Raw genomic sequence first — 14,474 nt, 5'->3', positions numbered from 1 at the left:
GTACAAAGATGAATTCAAGTTGTCAGTTTGCAGAGTTTTTTCACTTATCTAGTCAAATCTGTTTCTTTCTTCCTGTCCTTTTGAAGATAATTTATAAATTACCTTAGTAAATCAAATCATTCCAAATCTATTCTGGCACAATCCAAACAAGTGCCTCATCTCCTGTGTTTATGAACAAGCAGCTCTGTTATACAAGTTAAGAATCTGCAGCTGGTTTTCTTCCACCTGTTTTACTGTCGAATCACAGTAAGACTTGCTGCCACAGTAGCTGTGAAAAAAGTAGTGTCTCTTCTGTGTGGACACATTTTGTTTCTGGTGGCTGACAGAAATGCTCGGTGCTTCATATGAGTCTGTTCTATTCTTCCTTTTAGACCTCTGCTTAGTGGAAGACCAAAATGGAAATAAAGCACCAGACTCTTTTAAATAATCCAAAGAAAAGAATTCCACCAGGTTATTACAGATTTATACAGAACTAAATTAAAAACAGGGATGTAGAAAAATAAGCATAGTAACATACCAGAACCCTCTTTTTTTATACTTACTAGTATACACATGCATATTTATACATAATATGAGACAAGTTTCTGAAATGGTTTAGAAGGTGTGTTTGCCAAATATTTTTTTAAAAGTTTTGGTCCTATCCCTGCCAAGATTACAGACTTTTACAACTTGTTTATAATGCTTTCTCATAATGGTTGGATCTCTTTTGATCTGCATTTACTCATGAATGTTTTAAAGTCTCCTGCATTGTTAGTATTATATACTTTTATAATTTTGCAAGCACCAAATTATCTTTAGAATGCACCAGGCTTAAGTTAGGAGATAGCTTAGGATGTATGATATTTTGTAAGAGATATAATGCCAGTTTGTTTTTAACGTTGTCCTAGTGCAAGATAAATGTGTTCCTCATGAGTTTATTCCCTTATCACCTTAAGATCAGCTTTCCTTTGAGCTACTTTTTGAGAATAACTTCTCAAATTTGTAATTTTGTTCCCATGAGTAACTTCCCCCATGATCACTGTTCACCTACAAAGGAATGTGGTGCACTGATAACCTGTAGAGAAATTAATCTGAAAACTCCACATACATTTTTTTGGACATATGTTTTTTGATGAGCTGTCTTAAGTTTTTTCTCTTATTTTATTAATCAGAGTACCTCTGTTTCTTTCAATGATTCCTTTCATCTACTTAATAGGCATTTATTATTACCTGTCCCACTGCCCCTAATTTTTCTGTTTGTTTTCAATGTAGTTAAACATTCACTTACATGTTTTTTTCCCCCCTCTAGGCAAATAATCTTAAGGCTACTCAAATAGTTTGTTGCTTTACTTCCCTACTTTAGCCTTTTTCAAAGTTCTGTTTCTCATTTACCTTTCTTTTATTTTCCTATATGAATGAATTTGTCATCCAAGCCAATTGTACTATGCAACATACACATCTTGTACTACTATGGTCACTTTATTTTCTGTTCTTCCTATTTTCTCCTCCAATCTAAGCAAAGAATGCAGCATCTTAAGTAGTTTTATGCATTAACCTTACAAGAAACAAGCCACAAAGGAGTTGGGGACAAACTGAGTTATCCACTATTCAGACATGTTGATTTTCTGTGTTACTAAGCTGTAGCAAACAGCTTGCTATTAAACTTAATAGAACTAGAAACCATTTTATCAAGACAATCTTACCCATTTTGATCACATCTTGATGAGACATTTCACCAAATTCTAGAAAAATTTAAGATGGCGTTTATCCAGTTGGCATTAAAGTCCTGTTCAGCACCATCTCTGAGACACCCAGCACACAGTATACTGCAGACTAAAATCTGTGTCCCCTTTCTAGAGACAAACTTTAGCAGTAGTTAGATCTCAATCACAATGAGCAGTGGACAATGATCTGTGTGGATGAAGTTATATTCTCATAAAGTTCCTAACTAATTAGGAAGGGAAGTTATGCCCTTATAAAGGAGCAGTCTGTGGTGGGCTCCACCAACATGCTATGCCCTTATTCCATGCATTCAGCACAGTGTGGCAGCACTCTGGCAAAGTTAGACTCTCACTTCCTGACTCAAAGTCTTACCACTGCAGAGGTCACTTGTGAATGTGCATCCCTTCAAGTCAAAAAACAGACAAACATCAATACTTGCCAACATCTCACAAACAAAAATTGCAAAACAACACTGTTTGCCTTCACCCAGTGCCTGAGGTTAGTAGCTACTGCAGAGTCTCTATCAAGAGCAGCACTGAATACATAACTGTTCAAGCCTGTCCACGTTCTGGGAAATTATAGCTTGTTACAACACAACCCAGGCCAGTAAAACTCCGAGAAAATCTCTTCTGTCCACACAGGCAAGAAGTACTGCTAACAACTGTTTGATCAGATTGCACCACAACTGAGCAGTTATTTTTTTAATACAGTCTGATTGAACTGGAAGGTTTCAGCATCTTCCCACCCTATTAACCATCTACTCTGTGCAAAGAACACGAAAACCTCGAGATTCCTATCTGAGAAGCACACGAATCAGCAACACCTCTCCAAGGCACTGCTGCTGGAAGCTAAAGAAAGGCTTGTTTTCCAGGGCCCATGATCTTAGCCAGACCATTGATTGCCAAGAGTTCTGCATAGGTGGGGCCTGAGGTACAGATGTATCCATTAGGATGTGGCCTACAAATAGCAAACTGTTCTACAAAAAGCTGAAGAGTTTGCACACTGTACTAATTTTTCTTTTAATTGCTGACTGGGACTGGATTCAACATGATGGGTGTGAAATTCCTTTGCTGATCATCTAGAGTACACTCATACATCTTATGCAATTCCAACGATATTAAAGAACACTGGAAACTTCTATGTGTTGTCTTTACACAGCAATTGATACCAGAACTACTTTTTTGCTGTAAAATTCTAAGACTCTTCCATAAAATTAAGCTATGCTTTCTGTGCAAATAATTTCTATGGCTTAGAAGTTTACAGGTCGGTATCTTTTAAAAATGTACACAACTTTATTTAGTAGCAATATACATCTAGTCAAATAATTAAGACAAGGCCCATAAATTTATACTGTAATTTGCAAATAATTGACCTGCCTTTTTCTAAAATCCATTTCCAGAACTCTGTATTATATAACTACTTTCACTGACCAATAGCAAGTTTGAGGTAACCACTTGCTTATCACATCCCTGAACTGACACTCTGATCAAGGATCAGAGGCAATTGATTTCGGACTTCTTTCACTTCCAGCAGAAATGCTATAATTGAATATAACTTGAAGAATATGATTCCTGTAATTCCTGATAACATAACTGCCTACTAAACCTAATATGGAATAAACATACAATTTCAATATAATCATTCTCTTGTATAAGACACTAAATTTATTGAAAGGCCCACCCAAAACTAGAGAACATCGCTGTCTGGAAAATATGCCTAGTGTAACTGTCATCTAGAAACGTTTCATAGGAAACTGGTTTTATTCTAGTAGTGTTGATTTAAAGGTTATCCAGTCAGAGAGGCACCAAATGAGAACTCATTTTAAAATTTCTCCTTCTCACTGAAGCTTGCAAAGTGCATCAGCAATTAACAATTCCTATCACTTCCCCCAGTTGCTGTGTGAAAAGGCTCAGAACTCATCTTACAAATTGCTCTTTTGAAGATCAAAGGGAAGCCGAATTTGTCTGTGTGCGCTCTGGATGAGTTTGTAATTTACTGGAACTTTAAGAGGAGGCTTGGCAGCATGCTCATTTGACAGCCCCAGGGTACAGGATTCAGGGGAGCTCTGTGACTCTTCCCTTCAGAGTTCCTTCCTTGCCTTTAATTGGCACCTCATTAGAAATTAATGAAAATGACATCCTCTGTTCTTCCTGCTTCAGGCACAGAAGACTACAAAAAGGCCCATCACAATTCATAACACATTCAATTTATATAGCAATGGTTCTTAAGCATTATTTATGAGATGTGAACTTCTTGTCAGCAGTTAATAACTTGTACAGAGCGGAAGCAGAATGAAGAAACATCTTGAGAGTATGCATGTATGAAAATAAACAAATCTTTTTACAGCTGAAAAATGTTGTGTTTGAATTTGAAGAATGCTTATTGGAACTCCCTTCTCATTGGTGAATTGTTTTTCTTCAAGGCAAAGCCCTGCAGCAGTGTCAAATCTGTCTAAAATCCCATGTAGTGTCAATGGAACAAGCTCAGCAGCATCACCTCTCCGGACAGGTCTCATAGGAGACAGTAGAGCCAAAACAGCAGCTACCCAAAGATGTCAGAATTTCATGTAAAGCCTTAGGTGTGAAGAAGCAGCCCACTCTCTCTGTCCCCTTTTAAAAAGGGGGGACAAGTCCCTGTTGGACAAATCCCAGTTATGCTGGATAAATATCTGCAGGTATGTCTATATTAAAACATCATTCAGTACGTATAGATTTTTCTTTTCACTATATCTGACTAAAAAATCTAATTGGAAGGGTCACCAGAACACATCAACACAAAAGGAGATGATTTTCAATATTTTTAAGATTAGGACAAGAAGATGTCTAACATCAAACAATAAAATTGATGTTCGGTGCAGCCTTAAAGAGTTAATTTGGATTTTAACAACTATGTTTCAGACAGAGCTTTGGAACAACATAATATTTATGTGGTTAATCCTTTTTCCTGACATCCAAGCAAACACACAGAAAAAGATCACATCTGCCTTTTTATCAATTCTGACTATCAAAATTTCTTTTAATGTTTAAAGTTGAGGATTTTTCCCGGTACTTCAGTTAAGGATTAAGATGCCAATGAATTTAACAGCAGTCGTCCAAAGTCCAGATCAAACAGTGTTCTACTTTGACCATTAATTTTGAAGAGTATACATGCTTATTTTACACCAGTTGATTATATTTCCAACACTTCCAGTTAAACATGCATTCGTATTATGACAAAAAGGATAACCTGATCACATACAGATTTCAAAAACATTTCAAATGAATGAGATTTTAACATATTTGTTCTGTCTCATTTCTGAACACCCCCCCTCCAAGGTTTCTGATCTGGCTTGTCATTCATGACCTAAAGCAACCTAATTTTACAGCTAGTTAGTGAGAATGGTTTCTAAGGCAGCTTCTTTAAAAATGACAAAAGCTACATGGCTGATGTGTACTGGTGTAAAGCAGTTTAGGTGATGTGAAGCTGAGATGATCTGTGTTGCTCAGTGGTAGGGTTTTGTTTGCTTCTTATTAATATCACTATTAAAAGTAAATAGCGCAGGGTATGCCTACTTTCACATCATGTAAGAGCATTTAATTACAGATAACACATATGCACTGAATACAGTACCCATGAAACATTATAGCTGCATGGATAAACCAAAGATCTCCAGTCTTTTCAGCCATGTTTAAATGTAGAAATAGACTCCTGACTCCCACTTCTCTCATTAGATGTTTGGAATATAGATGTTTATTATACATCATATACAGGATGTAATATAGGAAATGCAGATTTTCACTTCCTCACTTGTTACTGCGGAATTCAGAATTTTTTGTTTCATATTCATGTTTTAACAACACATTTTATGAACTTTCACAGAATTATTTCCATAAAGCTGTATATATCCAGTGGAAACAATTTAAAGAAAATTCCTAGAACATTTATATTGCAACAGTGTTGAATTATGGAACTACCTCAAGAAAACTTGAGAGGAACCAACTACATCTATTTGTCATACAGTTTATGAAAAAAAGGCACGTCTTATTGTATAATTTTAAAAACATTACTAATCAGTGGAAGTTGCTTTCAACTTCATTGCTCTTACATAGCTTCAATTTTGCAGAATTGCTAAATCATCTTTTCTCCAGTTCTCTCCAAGTTCTCTCTTGTAAAACTCTCTTGCTCCCAATATTAGGGAGGATTCTTCTATTTCAGTCAGGTACCTGTTAGCAGCCTCAATCATCTGATATGTGACAGCAGCAGACCAAGAGCAGAAACACCTCTACCATGCTGAGCAGAAACGGCTGTCATTGATAGTACCGAATTTCTTCAGTTTGATAAAAACTAGTATTGGATACTTCAAAGTATCCCGACACGTGATTTCCATGACAAGAATTTCAACATTACAGCTTTTGATTTCATGTTTGGTGGCTTCACAGATAACATACGCTATCTGAAACGAAGACTGTCTCATGTCTAAAAGAACACAACACAACAGTAATCTCTAAAGGTTGAAACAACTAGATGCTGAAGAAAAGAACAAAGGATAACATGGAATCTTTGTAGCTTTCTATTGCTTCTCTTCACTTGATATTAGGTATTCAACATAGATTCATTAACTGGGTCTCTGTAACTAGCTTAGCCAATCCTTTCCTCTTCTATCCAGAAAACAATGTTTAATACAATGTCAATTGCACCTGTCATTTTTGCAAATCCTTTCAAAATTATCCCACTACTGAGACATAATGAACTAAACAAACGTCTCCAAATGTATCAATACAAGCATAGCCAGAAAGCCTAAGTGTAAGATTTCAATACATAATTATATGAAAAAATAATTAGCAGGTAAAACTACCATGTGCATTATCACTGGGTCTGATGAGTACATTAAACCAGTTCTGAACACAATTGTTCCATGAAGGAGAGAGCATCTCCTCTGGAATCCAGTCACATTAATTATTGTTTCAGAAAGATTATTTGCATGTAATATGAAACCCCAAATTATCTGTCTGCATGAGATTATCATCCTCAATTCAACATGCTGAACAGTATCATCAACTCTGGAAAAGCCAGGTTGGATGCTTTTAAGCGTATGATGTACAACAAGCCTTCCCTCCCACAACAGCTAACTGTGAGAATGAAAGCATTTTTAGTTAGAGGTTTTTATGTTTTTAACTTTTTAATAACAACGTAATTGTAAAATGCAGAATGTAGATGCTGACCCATGTTCCTTTAAACTCTGTAGAAACCTTGTCATCTTTGCATATTTACTGATGTGCTTTGTGTTTCTTCTCCTGTCAAGTGGGTATGACGCTCTCCTGCCTTACAGGGACTTCTGAAGCTAAATTCATTAACATCTGAGATCTCTTGAGACAAGGCAGCACATCAAGGCCAAAGTTTTAAAGGGGAAATTAGACAGGAACTAATTATAACTTTTTGCTACCAGTGGAAGCTATAGCTTCTGTTTAAAGTATCTTTGAAAGATAAAAAAATGCAAGCGTTCTCTGTATTTCCACCTCTGATATGGATCCAATCACAGCTGCGTTGGAAAGCTGGACGCTACTGACAAACAGTACTCACCACAGCGACATGATCCCAGTTCCTGCTGTACTAGCTCCAGTTTTGTTTGGCACTGGAAGCATCGGCGTCTACTCTTCTGTTTGGATCGACTGGTTTCTTCAGGCCTGTCATTACTGTCATCCAGTAGCCGTGGCCGTTTCACAGGAGAAGCCTCACTCTCCGACTGTGAATCTGTTGTATTCACAACAAATATTTTAGGAAAAATATTAGAACTTCCTTGCTGAGGCATCCCTTTGGGCAGATTGAAGGTATATTGCTTTCAGCTGGGGTCATCACCAAGCAGTGTGATACTTCCCATTCTATTGCATATACACATTTTCTTAACAATCAAAATGAGCATCAAGTAAAGGACAAATTATCTTTGCTCCCTGTAAGAACCCCTCCTGCTGGCAGTACTGAATAGAAAATGAACTGATTAGTTTCTTCCAGCCATAGCTGGGTCATATAGAGATACACGGAGAATACACACCGTCCTAAACAACTGCAAGCTTAATCTGTTGCCTCATTTAGTTTCTCCTGTGTGCCTTCTTCATTCTCCCTGCACAAGCTAACTGAAGTAGGCTGCTGATGAAAAATAACTGAATGCAGGTTTGACCTATTTTCTCCCTGGGCAGGAGGGAGATTTTTAAGTCACAGCATGTAAATTATCTCTCTTATGACTGAAGGCAGTACATGAAAGTACCATACCATGCTTCCTTCTCTTTCCATATGGATAACAATTTAAACCTGAATTAGTACACATGAACAATACAAACACAAACAAAATAAGCCCAACCTGTACATGCACACTATTAAATTCAAAGTGCTCAGCCATTTTTAAAGAATTAGTCAGAATGCTGTTTGCATTAATAACTTTATAAATTTCAGCTTATAAGTAAATAGTGTGTGGAAAGCCTTAAGAAGTTAAAATTCAGGACCATGTTACTTCAGATAACGTAGTGCCTTTTTTTTTTTCCCTCTTTTACAATGGAGAGTGTATTGACCAGGGCTCTAGAATAGCACATGAAATGCACATTACTGACTGGAACACAGGATGCCCAAGCCTGATTTTTGTGGCATCTCAGAGGCAGTGGATTTCAGCAGATTCTGCCATTCTGCAATCTGAGTCAGGTGAGGCTAGAAAAAACATTTTCCCTTCCCAAACCTGTGCATAGCAGAATCAGTTCTCGTGTTTTGTTTTTTTTTGTTGTTTTTTAATAGAAGCTGCGAATGAATTTAATCCAAACTGTACTAAAAATGAAATTGTTTGTAGTAGTGTTGCAAGGAAACTAACTGCTGAAAGCTGCTGACCGATTACAGTAATATTCTAGTGCAAGATGGAGATCAAGGAAAAAAGAAAAGCATTAGGTGAATCCATTTTGAAAGTACATTAATCCAACAAATAACAAGGTAACTGTATCTTTTGGGCAGGATGGTGACCTGTTGAACATGTTTTTACCTTTATTTTACGTTTCCACTGCCTGGTGTCCTGTGCTTATGGAAAATATACCTACTTTGTGTTAGCTGTCCTGATTAGCCAGGGAAAGATAACTGCCATGGCTAAAACATTATCCATATCCTTGTTATTTCAATGATCTTATCTGATCCACTGCTTATCAACATCATGACTTTCCTTGAGCAAATATCTAATGAAGTCAGACTAGGAATACCTGCCAGCCTCTCCCTCCGGGGTATGCTCTATTAACTTTCCCTGGTTCCTCACATGCAGTATAAACTAACCCACTTTTCCTACCTATGTTTTAGAGCTTGTCTTACAGTGTTTTGCCAGTTGTTGGACTCCAATATTACAGCCATTACAAATACACAACTTGCCTCACTTGGGTCTACTTTAGTTCTGTCATGCTGCTCTTAAGATACACTGAAAATGTGCCTGGCTTTTCAATAAGTACAAAGTCTCCATGTCTCACATTTCACAGGAAAGGGAACTGCTTTCTGCACAGTATACAGGTGATAAGTTTTCATTAAGCTGAAATAATTTTATCTGACATGTGCCTCAATACACCCTTCTTTTTGATCAGTGTCATAGATTACAACTTGCACCTTAAAAAATACATCTATTGGGCCTAAACTAACGTTCAGTATGTAACGCACTCCACCTCTGCATGCCTGGCTGTGCAGGAGCCTCGACAAGGAAATTAAAATAGTGCATAATGAATTAAAACAGTTATGGAACAACTAGTCCTATCTTAAATTAAATCTCTGCAGCAGATGATCCAAGAGAAAGATCCTCTGAACAGACTGCCCGATTCTCTAGAGATCGCGACTCATGCTCCAAGGCAACAGTCCTATCACACAGACATTTGAAAGCAGATTAGCCTTGAATATACTAGGGTGCACCCTTCTACAGGCAGCTTGAAATCCGTTCCAACCCACCTTGCTGCCAAAGATAGGGAGCTACACGATTTGTAGTTTATTCATTACTCAGAGAAACAGACACACTGCTATTCTGAAATAGCCACCTCCCACACACCTTTGCTTCTAGAAACATAAGCCATTCTGGTAGTTGTCAGAGGCAAATCTGGCATTCTGAATTAAAACGATGGAAACCATAGTGGTCTGCTTATAATAAAGTCCAAATAAGGGATTCATGTGCATGAGTCAACCAGTGTCTAATCAGTTAATGAAGCCATGTGCCTTAATGAGAAAAATAGCTACTCCGAGTCAGGCTAGTAGTCCTATAATTAAAATATTTAATTATACACTTCCTGCTAATTGGTAATGATTAATTGAATATTAACATAAGTTGGTTAATATGATAAAAATTTAAATTCAGGTACCTCATTTTTTAAAATGCCTATCTTTTTGCCATAAATGAAACAGTGTTAACATTGAGGTAAACTTAGCCTGATTCTAAGGGACAGTACCTGCTATCGGATCTCTGATTGCACAGGGCCTTGAACACATGAGCACAAGCTAATATTCATTACAAAACAGACCAACAGTACATGTGCTTACATCTTCTGATGGGCAAGTACAAAGAGTGAGGAGACAGCCCAGATCAGAAATCAGAACTTTCAGATTCTGTCCTGCATACATTTCTTCCAGATCACGTTGCCTTCCACAATACTGACACAAGCAATACAGGACACAAAATAAATCTTCCAGCCCCTGGAATCTTGCAACATTAAACATCAGGGATCTGATAACAAAAGGAAATTGTCATGCATAGCTTTACTACCTAGATTGCAGAAAAAAAACCACCCTAGGAACGGAGTGAAGTACTGCAACTAGACTCGAGAGAAAATTCTCAGTGTGAATTATTAAACAATCAAAAATGGCTACAGAGAAGAGGATTCTTTCAGCCAGTGACTGACAGTGGCTTTCCTCAGAACAGTGGTTTGTCCAACAAGAATTACTTCTTGCTTTGCTTTTATGAAACATTTTCCACACTCGCATTTTAGCATTACACCTAAACCAACAAATACCCAACAAGTACCCTGATGAAGTTTGCTGACGATACCAAACTGCATGGGGAAGTGGACACTTCGGAAGGGAGAGCGACTCTGCAGGAAGACCTGGATAGGCTGGAAGAGTGGGCTAACAAGAACCTTTCAACAAGGACAAGCATAAGGTCTTGCATCTGGGAAAACATAATCCAGGAGTGCAGCACAGGCTAGGGGGCAGCTCCTTGGAAAGAGACCTGGGGGTCCTGGTGGACCATGAGCTCAATATGAGCGAACAGTGTGCTGCAGCGACAAAGGAAGCCAATGGGATGCTGGGTTGCGTCAACAAGGGCGTCACCAGCAGAGATGAAGAAGTCATTATCCCACTCTACCCAGTGCTTGTCAGGCCACACCTGGAACAGTGTGTTCAGTTCTGGTCCCCGCTATACAAAAAAAGATGTGGACAGGCTGGAGAGGGTCCAGAGAAGCGCCCCAAAGATGATCAAAGGACCGGGAAGCCTGTCGTGTGAGGAAAGGCTGAGAGAACTGGGTTTGTTCAGCCTTGAGAGGAGAAGGCTTAGGGGAGACCTTATCATCATGTTCCAGTATTTAAAGGGTGGCTACAAAGAAGACGGAGACTCCCTTTTTACAAGGAGTCACATGGAAAAGATGAGAGGTAATGGGTACAAGTTACTCCTGGGGAGACTCTGACTGAATACAAGAAGAAAATTTTTCACACTGAGAACAAACAGCCATTGGAATAATCTCCCCAAGGAAGCTGTTGATTCCGCAACATTGGACACTTTTAAGATTCAGTTGGACACAGTGCTGGGCCATCTTGTCTAGCCCATATTTCTGCCAGAAAGATTGGACCAGATGAATCTTGAGGTTCCTTTCAACCTGGTATTCTATGATTCAGTCTGAGAAAAGAAAAAAAAAAAAAAAAAAAAAAGCTTTCCTTTTACCTGCAGATATCAACAATAATAAAACTTTTCTGTAAAAATGAAGAAAAATAGAGATAAGGCATCCCTAAAATTTCATAAAGAAATTGCTCAGCAGAGTAACTGCCATTGATGCTCTCCCACTGCAATTCAGAGTTAGGAAATAAGGAGTCTTCTAACCTATATCTGATGATGGAGATTCTTCTAATTGTGGTTACTCTATCAAACTCCCATGTGAAACGAGAGAACAAAGTAATTCATCTGAGCAAGACTGAAACTGTAGGCTTGTCTGGAAACAGCAAGCGGAGTTGTACAGATTGAAACTGTAGGTTTGTCTGGAAACAACAAGAATCTTAAAAATTCTGTTATGTCTTGGACAGAAACACACATTGTTCTTTACTGTCACTGCTCTTGTCTTCATTACTCATGTTCTCTCCTCAAAATTTTCCAGACAAATGGTGTTAGGACTGTCAACGCTGAATCCCACTCTCTTACCCTCCTGCCATGGAGAAGTTTGCAGCTGTATGCACATGGCTTCACTAACAATCATGACAGCTCTTTCATGGCATTTTGGGGAGAGGGTGGGAAGCTCTAAGCCCAGCAGAGATGTGGGCTGCGAAAATGTGACAGGGAATGAGGAAGGAAGAAAGACATGGGAGAGCAGTGAGAGAAAGAGAAGCCCTCCTCTACTGCTGTGCTTGCTTCAAGAATGAGATTAATCTGTTTGATGACAGCTCTTGAGGCACTCAGTCAGGTTTTTTTTTCTTTTCATGAAGAACCCATCACACTGACAGAATGACATTTATGATCTCAGCTGCCTGTGCAAACACCAGTAAGAGCAATAATTAATGAACCCTCAAACATCACTGCTATCTTCTCTGAAACTATTTTAAAAGGAGCTTGAGCTGTTAAAACCTCTGTCCATGAAGAAACTTGTACAGTCACAGACAATAACTACATAACAGGGATTAACTAAAGTTTCAGCAATGTCTTGTTGCCAGTTTCTAGGGTGGGTTTTTTCCCTCGATTATTCTATTTTTAGATGAGGGATTATTTAATTCCCTGGCATGTTGACTATGCATTAGAAATTTCATCTAGAGGAAACTGCCTCTTTACAAATCTTTCCTATCACATTTACTAATAATTTAAAATCATCTCTACTTCAAATGAACCTACAATTAACATAGTTGTTCTAAACCCCATTTGCTTCCTAACTACTAATGAAGAGATAGAAATTCAAGATTAACATCTTATGGGCCAAGTTTGACAACTGTGACCACCTCAGTTCCTCCCTGTTGCTGTAAAATGCTCTAGCAAGAGTTATTTTGAAACTATATTTACACTGAGATGAACATCTCGTCCTCCCATGCAGTAATAAATGCATCGCAAAGCTGCGTCAGAAACCTAAATGCACACCTCTTTGGAAGCACTAGTGCTCATAACGGATTTATTTTGTGAATTCACCTCAGTTTTTCTTAAAATACTAGAAATACCTCAAAAATTCTTACATAAACCCTTAACCATGCAGTCTCTTTTTTAGTATCATCGTAGTGCCCTTAGCATCACTATTTCACTGATATATTTTTTCCCCTCCATAGAATTTAAATGCAATTGCACTAAAACTCACTGTCCCTAGACAATGTGGAGTAGGGAGACTGCATACGAATAGTCCCTGTATAACTTAAGTCTTATCAGCTGCCTCTTTGCCTCAGGATACTCCCTATGAATTCACTCTAGAGACTATAAAGAGCCCCCAGAAGTTGAATTGCAGAAGTTATTATTTCTCATCAATTACCAAAACCATGCAGCAGTAGTTTCCATCTCTGATTACTATAAACAGCCAATCAACAACAAAAAAAAAAACACCACACAACTTTTAGCCTGGCTGAGATACATCTTGCAAGATATGCCTTGTAAGACATTCCAAATGCAAAAAATACTGATGTGTTTCAAACTCTGCCAGCAAAATTCACCATCCCCCTTTGCAGTAGAGATAAAGTAAAAGGCTTCTGTTACAAACAGTGGTGTAAATTGTTGGGGTTTTTTAAATGAACACTAAAGGAACAGTTAAAAAATTAAATTAAGCATGTATATTGCTTTAAGTGATACTTTTGAGTTCAACAATAGCATGGCCTAATTTCCCCAAAATGAGCTGGCACACACGATGTATGTGTTGCGAGGGAAGAAGAGTAGAATCAAACTTGTGCAGTACCAAGTGCTTTGCTAGCATAGTGAGAAGAGGCATTGGTAAAACACAAATATGAACACATCAAAGCATCACAAAACTTGTGTACATGGCTCACTGACAGCATGTCTTATAGCACCCAAGTACACTTATGCAAATATGCCGCCTAACCGTGTAGGGCTGTGGATGAGCTAACGCAAGGAACAGAACCTACAGGCTCCAGCTGACTTGAATTTGGACAAGTGGAAACACAGGCTGCAAGGCAAGATGGGTCCCCGGGCTACCAGTCACCCTCCCCAAAAGCCACCTGGCCTGACACAGAGGGGCTGTCAGCCACAGCTACAAGTTACTTCAAACAGGGACACTGATTTGCGCCGTGTCACACATGTATCCCCTCCAAGTATTATGCTGCCCATTTTCATAAAACCCGCTTGTGAGATTAGTGTGTTCAAGACCTCAGTACCTTTGTAAAAACTGATTAAAATAAATCAAGAGATTCAGAAGTTATTGCAAAACAAACTACGGGGGCCTTGTTTGCTTAGGTAACCCGGCAGCTGCCTCCCACCCCCAGTGGTTTACATGCATCAACCTAATCTGTGTTTCTTATCACCAAACTTCAAAACTTAACACTCTCTAATTAAAATTATATATGTGTGTGTGTGTTCATTAATTAGTATTAATGCATATATTACTGCTAGCATATGA

At 38.3% G+C, this 14,474-nt stretch overlaps 1 protein-coding gene across 3 annotated transcripts in view; it reads right to left on the bottom strand.

The window, feature by feature from the left end:
- The window catches only part of ZFAND3 (zinc finger AN1-type containing 3), a 148,281-nt gene that overhangs the window by 20,635 nt on the left and 113,172 nt on the right, over positions 1-14,474 (bottom strand). For all 3 annotated transcript variants that reach the window (XM_074897025.1, XM_074897024.1, XM_074897023.1), the window contains one exon: positions 7,261-7,431. In XM_074897025.1, the coding sequence (XP_074753126.1) occupies positions 7,261-7,431 (171 nt within the window). The remainder of the gene's footprint in view (positions 1-7,260; positions 7,432-14,474) is intronic.

Source organism: Athene noctua, chromosome 1 (assembly GCF_965140245.1).
Source record: "Athene noctua chromosome 1, bAthNoc1.hap1.1, whole genome shotgun sequence".
Classification (NCBI taxonomy): domain Eukaryota; kingdom Metazoa; phylum Chordata; class Aves; order Strigiformes; family Strigidae; genus Athene; species Athene noctua.
The sequence above is the reverse complement of the archived record's forward strand: the minus strand, read 5'-3'. Positions and strand labels throughout refer to the sequence as shown.